General features: G+C 48.8%; 2 protein-coding genes across 2 annotated transcripts; one reads left to right on the top strand and one right to left on the bottom strand.

The window, feature by feature from the left end:
- Window positions 1-631: 631 nt before the first annotated feature.
- On the top strand, window positions 632-4,697 carry LOC138242662 (uncharacterized). Its single transcript, XM_069198216.1, has 4 exons — window positions 632-2,149; window positions 3,430-3,756; window positions 3,971-4,249; window positions 4,693-4,697. The coding sequence occupies exons 1-4, from the start codon at window positions 2,098-2,100 to the stop codon at window positions 4,695-4,697; spliced, it is 663 nt and encodes a 220-aa protein (XP_069054317.1). The 5' UTR covers window positions 632-2,097.
- Window positions 4,698-4,861: 164 nt separating this feature from the next.
- LOC138242661 (zona pellucida sperm-binding protein 3-like) lies at window positions 4,862-10,301 on the bottom strand. Its single transcript, XM_069198214.1, has 6 exons — window positions 10,268-10,301; window positions 10,073-10,190; window positions 9,774-9,874; window positions 9,636-9,709; window positions 9,403-9,464; window positions 4,862-4,942 (listed from the first exon to the last, which is right to left on the bottom strand). Exons 2-6 carry the CDS (start codon window positions 10,184-10,186, stop codon window positions 4,862-4,864), a joined length of 432 nt encoding a protein of 143 aa, XP_069054315.1. The 5' UTR covers window positions 10,187-10,190; window positions 10,268-10,301.
- Between the last annotated feature and the right edge of the window lie 260 nt (window positions 10,302-10,561).

The following is a 10,561-nucleotide window of genomic DNA, read 5'->3' as shown; positions in this document are numbered from 1 at the left end:
GGATAATTCAGAGATTCCGAACCCCTGTTCAGTTTCCAGCTCGGTAGACGAGCGGTTTTACCGGATTCCTGCAGCAGGGTCTGCTCGTGGTTTATTAAGCTCACAGGTGGGAGAGACCCCTGGGCAGTAACGTAGGAACTTCAACTCAAGTTTAGCGCAGAACTGCAGGCCAAAACGCAACTTCTTAGCAACTGACAGGGGGGGAGACTCGTGTGTTCGTCGTATCCCGCGTGGGGGTATTTCATTTTTCTGCAGATTACCTAACAGGATTCTGCCAGTTTATTTCACTCATTCATTGACGGGATCTGATTATTTTTAAAGCATGGCCTTAAACTATCCTGTAGTCGCTCGTTCTAAGAAAAGTCACGGAGACACTCTGAGGCGACGGCACATTCGCCACCCTGACCCGTGCAAATCAGGTTTCTGATTAGGCCCAAAGCCAACGGATTTGCCATATGTATAATTCGTCACGGGTCTGCTATTTAAAAGAGTTTCGCAGGTATCCCCGCGGATATCGGTGTGGCAATGGGCGGAGTTATGGGTAGAAGCTAAAGCCTCGCTGTTCTGATCTTATTCTCACGTAGTAGGCGGTACTGGTATCGCTGTAATGTGCATATAAACTGTCGGAAACTCGGCAGACAAGCCGGGATGGCAGAATAGCTGATACGCAGTACAGAGCCGGCGGACTGGACGCGCAGGTGAGTGTGCGAGGACCTCAGACATCACTGCTGGGGGGGCAAATAGCATATCAGCCGGGATGAGTCTGAAATCTCTCTTGGCGAGCGTGTTGCTGCAGGACAGAGCTGTGTGCTGATCCCGGCACCTTCCTCAGCGCGGAGGTGCGACTGATCCTCAGGTGGGAAGAGCTCGATTTTAACCGCTGCGAGCTGCATCATTCCAGACAGAAGGGAGTGGATTTAGAAAGGAGGCGAGCAGCTCTCCTTTTTTCGATTGCTGTTAACCAAATGCTCAGTCCCCCTGCTAGTTTTAGATAGAAAATGCACACATGTATTTGGCGACTAGAAAGTGCGTGGTTGTTTTTTTTAGCCGTCTCGTCATTCGCTTAGAATCTTTTTGGACTAGTCCTTTTCTGTTTAAATACGCGTCTCTCTTTGGTTAAAAGTTTAAAACGCGTCGGGTTTTGTAAAGGGAAAGTGCTTCAAGTGGAGTAGAAATGCCGGAGTTTTCGTGTTTTGCGGATCTGCGGATGACCTACTGTACCTCGGCACAAATAAAAGGGTTTTGTTCTTCCTTGTTCTGACAGGAGGGTGTTAAAATAGGTTGATGAAGAGGGCTCGTGAACTCTATCAAGCATAACGGAGCCCTTCACCTCCGATAGTCTTTTTCTGTCGACGTAACTCCGTTTTAAATCTCCGTTTTAAAGATACACGTGTGAGATTTTGTTTCCCCTTCCAGCAGTCGAGGCCGAAGTGTTGTCTCTTTTCTTTTTTTTTCAGCGCGGAATAAACCTTTACCCGTCCCCTCTCCTTATGACGTCCATGTAGCCGAGCGCTCGACTGGACCCCAAAACCACCAGGCGTGTGTTTGTGGGCCACCAGGCCCCGGATCCCCGGAAACACTCGGTTGCTGCTGAGAACAGGTTGAAATCCGTGAAGTCGCCCCCCGTCCTACACACGGTGAAACCCACCGCGCTCGTCGGCTCTGCGTGTGTGCCGGTTCGTGCCGTTGCAAGTTGCTCCCGAGCAGTTTCAGGTCGCTTTCCTTTTTTTCAGGAGACCCATGGCTCTGTGGCATAGCCTCCTGCAAAAGACACAAACTCAACTGATTTGTTTTTGTCTTCTGAGCGGGTGGAACCAGCGTTGTAGTGTTTCATTGTTTATCTGAGATGTTACCTTCTGCCCAGTCACGATTTTTGTTTTTGCCTTGGGGGGGAATCCAAGCTGTTAATCTGTCTTTCCATTTGTATTCTCTACCCAGTTTATATTCACTTATGGCAGGAGGGGGCAATGCCAATTTTCTTGCTGAAACATCTCTTATCTCCCCTTACAGACCAGCGCGGTCTTTGCAGCGACCGTTCAGTGTCGCTTCAGCTGCAGATTGGGAGAGTCGACTCTCGTCTGGGATCCTCCTGGCAGGATGGCGCTCCCGACAATCCCTGCTGCCTTTTTACTGGTGCTCTGGACCACGGGTGGGTGACGCTCCGGGCTTTCGATTCAAGTTCCCTTCAGATTCCAGCTGGAGTTCAGTTTCCTCCACCGTCGCGACACGATCCCGGAGGCGCCGGAACAGTTCTTACATTTAGCCGGCAGGTGTATCACCCTGCAGCTCCCAGCTGGCAGCCCCCCCCCACCCCCCACTGAAACTCAGATAGTGTGAGCCTGGCCAGTACCTGGAGGGGAGACTCCTGGGAAAGCTGAGGCTGCTGCTGGAAGAGGTGTTAGTGGGGCCAGCAGGGGGCGCTCACCCTGCGGTCTGTGTGGGTCCTGATGCCCTGGTATAATGACTGGGACACTGGACTGTAAAAAAGTGCTGTCCTTTGGATGAGATGTAAAACCGAGGTCTGACTCTCTGTGGCCATTAACAATCCCAGGGCATTTCTCGGAAAGAGTAGGGGTGTAACCCTGGCGTCCTGGCCAAATTCCCCCCCTGGTCTTTACCCATCATGGCCTCCTAATAAACCCCATCTCTGAACTGGCTTCACCACTCTGCTCTCCTCCCCACTGAGAGCTGGTTTGTGGGGAGAGGACTGGTGCACTATGCCTGCCATTGCATCATCCAGGTGGGGGCTGGATGGGTGAGTGTCCAGTGTTTTGTTGATATGTTATTAAACCACTTAGGGCAGCTTAGTACATGGTTATCAAAGCAAAACATCCTGTTGAATCCAGTTCTCTGTGTACTTTCCATGTTTATTCCATTTGCTTTTAAAATAGTAGTTTGTTTTTTAATGCGAAGCAGTTTCTTATTCTTTATTCTTTATAAATACGTGGCTCGAAGGCTGGTTTGATGTTTTTAAACATTCTCGAACTGCTTATTCAAAATGAGAATGAGAGACTCCCTTGTCTCTTTATTTGAACTATTTGAAACTTTATTTCAGTTTTCTTAAAAAAAAAAAGACAACTCACAGCTACCAAGTTCGGACCTGCCAATTAATGCTATTTTAACAGTGCAGTTGTGGTTCCATTGGCAGCTCTTGTGGTTACACTGTGAATAAGGAGACAATTATTTTGACTGGTCACAATAAAAGCCCAGAAATACCGGTATTCAAATGAGATGGCTAATTGATAATATCCTCACCGGAAGACACTGAAATTACACCATCCGTTAGTGTAACTCACCGTAAACGCGGAGGGTTTCAGTGTGCGTGTGTAACTTCTTGGAGCTGACAGCAGGTGGGGGGGAGGAGGGGGGTAGCATGTCTCCCCTTGGTGATCCCCAGGCCTGTCTGAAACCACGTCTGTTGTTTCCCAGAGTCCTGTGCTGGCCCTGTCACTGTGAGATTTTTGGACTCGGCTACACTGCCCTGCATCTCCAAGGATCCAGCCCCTGTGGACCAGCCTGCTGTAAAATGGGTGTTGTCTACAGGAAGACCTGTGCTGTATGTCGAAGGTGGAAGACCTCATTCTGGACCCGGGTTCGAGCACAGAGCCCAGATGTCCGGAGACAAGGCCAGACTGGGAAATTACTCCCTGACCATCGCTGCTGTGACGTTCTCCGACACGGGCCTGTATGAGTGCTATCGGGAAGCCGAGCGAGACCACCTGCAGTTCCTGGAGGACACTTATCTCACTGTCACAGGTAACAGCTCACGAGTCTCGGTTTTAACAGCGTCCAGCTGAGCCCACTGTGGGAGGTGTCTGATAATGTTCACATCTGGATAATCTTGTCCCCAGTTCTTACACTGTCCATCTTTATTAGACTCCAAGGCTGTTTTCAATGTTCTTTTCAAAGTCTGCAAACTAAAATAATCCAAACCCAGCTGACATTCTGATGTTCATCTCTCTACTTTCAGCTCATGAAGAAAATGTCACCCATCAGTCTGGAGCCTCTCTGTCTCTCCCTCTCCATACTACTGGTCCAGTGGAGGTGCTGTTTGATCCTGCAGGATCTACCCAGTCTTCCAGAGTCTTACTGAGCAGCTCAGGGCCCCCTGACCCCGGGTATGAACACAGAGTGTCAGTGCAGAACAGCTCTCTGACACTGCGCTCCCTCACTCCAGCTGATCAGGGGAGCTACACAGTGAGGGACCTTCAGGGAAACACCATCAGCACTGTGACAGTCACTGTGGGAGGTGAGCAGATCTACAGTAGGGTCACTAGAGGGCTCTATATTCTTGATAGAGTGTGTTCTTATATCATCCTTTATCCTGATTGTCTTTCAGCTCACAGAGTCACTGTCACCCTGCAGCCTGGAGCCTCTCTGTCTGTCCCTCTGCTCACTGGAGAGCCAGTGGAGGTGCTGTTTGATCCTGTAGGAGGTGGAAACTGGACCTCAGTGTGCTCTGTCCAGAACAGCACAGCCAGCTGTGTCCCCCAGTACAGAGACAGAGTGTCGGTGGAGAATCAGGAGTTGAGACTGCAGGACCTGAGGGCGTCTGATGAGGGGATCTATACAGTTTTGCTCTCACACATCCAGAAGGCCGTCAGCACTGTCTCTCTTACTGTGGAGGGTAAGACTAGACTGAGGTGCAGGAGAACTCCTCAAATCTTGTAACCCTTAACTTCTTGTTCTCAGTTTGAGGTTTTTAACCGCAGGACATTCTCGAGTGTAAAGAGTTTCTCCAGTTCTTGATCCTGTGGAGAGAGATCAGAGGTCTGCTGGTCAGTATCTCTATCGGAAGAGACTCCTCATGTCTTCTTGAAGGTGTGACGAGCTGTGTTTTGTCTCCTCTGTGTTTCCTACATCAGACCCTCTTCGTCACAGGTCTGTCGGAGTGATTGCTGGTGTCACTGGTGTTGGTGTTGCTGGAGTCATCCTGGCAATCCTGGGAGTATGGGTCGGGATGAGGAGATCAAGGACGACGATCAGGAATGACGGGACCTATGAACTGACAAGGAGAGATGATGCCCCGAATGACAGCAGCTCAGCGATCAGTCCTCCAGCAGATCAACCAGAAACTGGTAGTCAGAATGGAGTCTGTCCTCAGGTCCCTGGTGTCCAGGTGACTGAGGAGACAGGAGACGGACACTCTGATCCTGTTGTCTCCAATGGACACAGACTGTGTCACGAAACCGATACGTGGAATAGAAGGATCCTTATGCGTGACCGGAATCCCACAGGGCACAGAGTAGCAAAGGGACAAACCAAAAGACGAAATCCAAAGGCTGGGTCGCTAAGGGAGGCAGAGGGTCCGGTAACGAGAGAAATCCAAAACAATTCAAAGGCAAAATCCAGAAGGCGAGGTCAAGAGGCGGAAGCAGAAGATTCGTAACGGGAGATCAGTCAAAAGGTTTGGAAACGCGCACTGGAGAATACTAAGAAAGGCTTCTCAATAGTGAGCGTGGGAAGGTGTGCGAAGGGGGTTTAAATACTGAAAGGAAAGGGGTGTGATTGGATGATTGGTTAGGGAGTGAGAATTTGAGGAATCTGATGCATGTGAGAATGTGCTGGGTTCAATCAGGGATGAGATTGGGAAGCAGAGGTTCCGGGAATGTAACGTCGTTTGCGAGGGAGAGTGTGGGGCGTGACAGACTGCAGGGGTGATGAGGAGAGTCAGGGCAGTATATTGGGGGTGTAGCGGCAATGCTTGTTAATAAGACAGAATTAAGTGTTGCTGTGCTTTCCCAACTGAGGCCTCATCTCTCCCTTCATCTCTGTGGTGCAGCAACTATTCATGCAGGCTGATTTAAAGATGTTTTCTTTTGATAAGGGACAGCTCCCAAAGGGAGATGCACTTAGCTAAGCCTGGCTATCATGATCAATGGTCATCCATTGGCGCCTATCTGTCTAGGGAGTGCCAGATAAGTGTCAGGAGTAAGTGACTCATATATCACCTTGATCAACCAATCAGGGACTGGTAGGGCCGAGTAACCCACGCGGGACTCTGATGCCCATGGAACTTTCAGCCAATCAACGAGCTAAAGTTTCTCCAGGTAAAAACAGGCAACACAGAGAGCCTGAGAAGAATTCTGTGGACTTTTCTAAAGGGAATTCAAAGGAGAATTCCAGGGCAGGACGGCCCAGGAGCAGAAGGCTCCCAAGGGCAGGACATTTTCGCAGCGCGCCTCCTGACCATCCTGAGACTCAGCCCGGATAACCACGGAACGGTCAGTGTGTCCGAGTGCCAGAACTTTCCTTTGTTCTAAGAGTCTAGAGCGGAGGTTGCCAGAGAGTAACCAGAGGATCCACCCGAGGTTAGCCCAGCAGCAAGCCTCGTGAACAGGTCAGAACTGTGGACAGCTGAATCACTATTCAGAACTAGCTCTTCATTAGGAACGAACCGGTCCTCTTCCTGACTTGCTGGGACCCACAGTCATCTTTTCTCCTGTGCACAAACTTTGCTAGTTAAAGCCAACACTAACTAGCCGGTCAGTGAGCATCAGCAGCGCACCGTCGCAAGCCGCACAGCACAGCCTGGCACCGAGCCAGAGAGCGCGGATTGGACAGCAACAGCCTGCAACTGTTTCTTTGTGCCCGCAGGAGATCTGAATCCCCAGAGATTGGATGAGTATTCAACTTCAATGCATTACAGCTCGAGAATTCAATTGTTATCCCAACCAGTTGATATCAATTTAATTCCTAAGAGTTATGTACTTGTTTTGAGTATCTAATGTAGAAGTTGTAACCAAGTTCAATTACAATGGTCTAAATGAATGATATACTGAACGTATGTCCTCTTGATATATGTAACTCTTGGTAACTGAATATATACCCTTTGTATTCCGATAACCCTCTCGATAAGATCTGTTAGGTTTATATGCATATTCTATGTATTAATAAATGTATCCTCGTGTATTAGTACCTGTGTGTGTGCATTGTTTGAGTTATATCACATGGCTGGATTCTAAAGCCATTAAAAGAATCATTTTGTGATTTACTGCTACAATTAATAATTGTCCCAGTAAATGCCCAAACCCTACAGAACTGGTGCCTTCAGAGAGCATACTACATAGTGGTGACATCTTTCTGTATGATCAGGTCTACTGTGTTGTGGCTGCAGTACAGTTTTAGCTTATTATTACAATACTTTTTAACAGCGACAGATTCTTAAGATCACGAGGTGTTTATATTATTTCAGTATTAAGCTGTTACTACATTCGGAACTGTCCCATAGGAATCACTGTTCCATTAGTTTGGCACTAAACTGCTTAGTCTATTGCAGGAATTGTACTTACTCCTGTCCTGTAGTGTCCTCTAGAGGGCAGCAGCTGTTTCCTTGGGCTCAGTGCAATTGGGAACATTGTGATTACTGAGCAGGGGACTAAAGTCAGCAGACGAGCGCGTTGCAAATCGGTAGTTATCTGGCGTACAGAGCTGCATGCTAATCTCTGGATCATCTCCAGTTAATGCGATGCTGTTCTTACCTTGCAATTGACCCAATCTGACTACTGGCACCAACCCTGTTATTACAAAGAAACTTCTTGTGTACCTACCGTGATACATAAGTTTGGTGGAGAGGTTTGGCAGCCCATATTCAGTCAAAGATGTGTGTGCAGATCACTGTGATATACAGGCATCAACAAACTGACAAATACAATATTAAATGTTTAACTGATAAAACCCAAATGAACCAAACCTGTATAAATTAGTGGTGGAAAGGAGTCTTTTTATATAGCAAAAGGTCTCTGATCCTTTGGTAAGAACGATGGGTATATAACCCATTGTCCTCAATATTAGAAATGAATCCTTGAGCATTGCCGTTGTACCAACAATCCTCAAAAGTGCTGCCATTACCACTGTTCCATAAAATCCTAACATTACTTGTCTTGCATAAATTGTAGAACATGCCATCACATTTCAGTTGCTTCTCAGTAGCAGTTTGATCTATTATCACCCTACTCCCCACTTCATAACCTTCACTCTTCTAATTCTGGTCTCCTAACTGTCCCCCACGCCCGTCTACACTGTATGGGTGGCAGGGCCTTCTGCTGTTATGCCCCCAAGCTCTGGAACTCTCTCCCCAAGGATACCAGAGTCACCTCCCCTAAACTCCTTCAAATTCAGACTCAACACCTTGTTCTGTAGAAGAGCCTTTACTGAACTGGTTCCATTCTTTACCCCTCTGCTTCTACTTTTCTCCTCAATCTGTTGAAATTGTTTTATCCTGTGTATTCTTATTGTAATTCTGTCAAGTGCTTTGAGAAGCCACCTTCGGAACCATTATATAAAATAGTTTATTCTAAATCCTTGAAACTTTAATAGGGCACTGCAGTAGGGCTAAAAATTGACAGCCTTAGTGGGCCATCATGATTTGTGCAAATTATAGGTAGTCACAAAGGGAGACTAGGATTCACTTGAAATCCATGACATGGGACACTGAAACAGTGGAGAGGCTTTGTGTAGTAAGCATTCAGTCTCAATCTACACAGTCTGTGCTGCTGGTAGAGATGGTTGTGAACACCTGTCTTCCCAGTCAAGCACTGGGATCTCCAGTCTCAAGCCTAATACTTCTCATGACTGTCCACTACCACGAAACCAACACCCATAAGACAAGACCTCCGAGATTTTAACTGTACCATTATTCACTGATGTTTGCGCACCAGTATTGTTCCTCTGCTAAGGAAGGGAAGTCCTACTTTACACCAAGCCCCTGTTGACAATTCCTTCCTTGTGTTTCTTTTAGTCAGTTTGTGCAGCCTAGAATAGGACACCAGATCTCACTCTTACTGGGCACTACAGTAGCAACTCACACTCCATAAGCACTACCCCTCTCGGAAACAGGAGGATTTCCAGTATATTGAACACCTCCGTCTCTACCCCAGTAAAAAAAAAAGTCACAATGACCTGCCCAAGGAATAGTGTGGCCATCTTCCCCCAGTACGATGCTTTATTACTCCAGCCATTTTCAGTCCTCATTGGCAGCAATACGGGAAGCATTCTTGAAAGGGGAACCCCCACAAATACAGTACTTCCATTGATTAATGGGTCTCACTTCCCTTGAATTCCTCCACCCCATTCAAACCTATAAACCATAAAGAAACAAGGGCAGGCAGAAGGGTCTTTCACAGCTTTATTGAAATGTTGCCATTACAAGGCGAGTGGAGGCAGGAGAGTCACAAGGGCGAGGCTGGAGCCTTCTTTCAGGCACCTGGGGAGGAAGAAGAACAATCCAGCTGAACTGCAGGACACCCACCCCTACAGGAGCTCCTCCTGCCAGACCCTACCTGTCCACTGGCCAACATCTCCAAAGTCCTCTGCTCCCTCCACATCCTCACTGGTGCTCTCAGCATCTTCACTAGAGCTCTGAGGGTCTCCCTCCTCATCCTCAGTCCAGTCAGCTCCCACATCCAGAGGAGCTTCTACTGGTGCCACAGCCACCCGACTGCTGGTCACCAGGCTCCTGGTACCTGTGGACAAGCAGCACCCAGGAGTGAGGGATCTGCTATACCCAGAGACCCACAGTGATGCTACTCATCTAAACAGTCCCTTTGTCCAGCATGGGATCATTCCTCAGTTGTCCAAGCATGGTTGTCTCTTGAGCAGAGATGCATCCACAAGGGATAGAGAACCAGACCCACCTTCATTCCGACTGCCAGCACACCTGGACTCACAGCAGGCACAGACCTCATGGTCACCATACAGCTCCTCCCACCTGGAGGAGAGGAGGACAGGTGAGGCCTCCACCTGGCATGTCCCAGAGCTCCTTGCAGAAGTACCTCTTAGCCTCCCTGTTGTAGTTGCAGGACTTGGTCCCTGGTGTTGCTTTAGAAGGAGCCACAGCCATGACACAGTGCATGTACAGCTCAGTCACTTCATGCTGCAAGAGGGAAAGTCACAGCATTAAGGGATCAAGGCCAATAGAGGGACAGAGAAGGACCTTCTGCCATCAGTGAAGGCAAGCTGGCAGCTCTAGGCACTACAGCTGCCACAGTCTGGTTCACATCTAGATCATGGATGGAAAAGCAGACAATGGATCAGTAGAGCAGGAAGGCTGAGCAGCCTTTGAGAGTAGTACCTTCCTGGACAGCTTCTTCTGGAAGAGGAAGGCATCAATTGTGAAGCGGAGCACATCCTTCTGCTTGGAGGGGACAAACCTGGACAGGCAGCCATCTGCCTTGCTGTCCACCATGCACCTGGGGACAAGGACAAGGATGAACCCCTGCAGGCTTTCGGGGCTCCTGCCCACCTCTCCTCCCAGAAGAGGCCGTACCCCAAGTTGTCGATCACGGGGAAATGGGGCTGGGAATGCTGGTCTGGTTTCTCCGTTACGTAACACGAGTGAATGTACAGCCTCTGCTCTGCTGTGGCAAAGTAGGCAGTGGCCTGGAAGTACATGGGCTGACCCAGGAAGTACTCATCCTTAGGAGAGAGCCGGACCCAGTGGGCTGGAGAGAGAGAGAGAGGCAGCATAACACCTGCACACAGCGCCCCCTGCAGGCAGGAGGAGCCACTCGCTCAAGGAGCTTACAGTTGGTGGTGAGCAGGACAAAGCTGTGCTTGTTCA

Source organism: Lepisosteus oculatus, chromosome 14, assembly GCF_040954835.1.
Source record: "Lepisosteus oculatus isolate fLepOcu1 chromosome 14, fLepOcu1.hap2, whole genome shotgun sequence".
Taxonomy (NCBI): Eukaryota; Metazoa; Chordata; class Actinopteri; order Semionotiformes; family Lepisosteidae; genus Lepisosteus; species Lepisosteus oculatus.
Note: the sequence above shows the minus strand (reverse complement) of the source record. Positions and strands in the feature narration are given on the sequence as shown.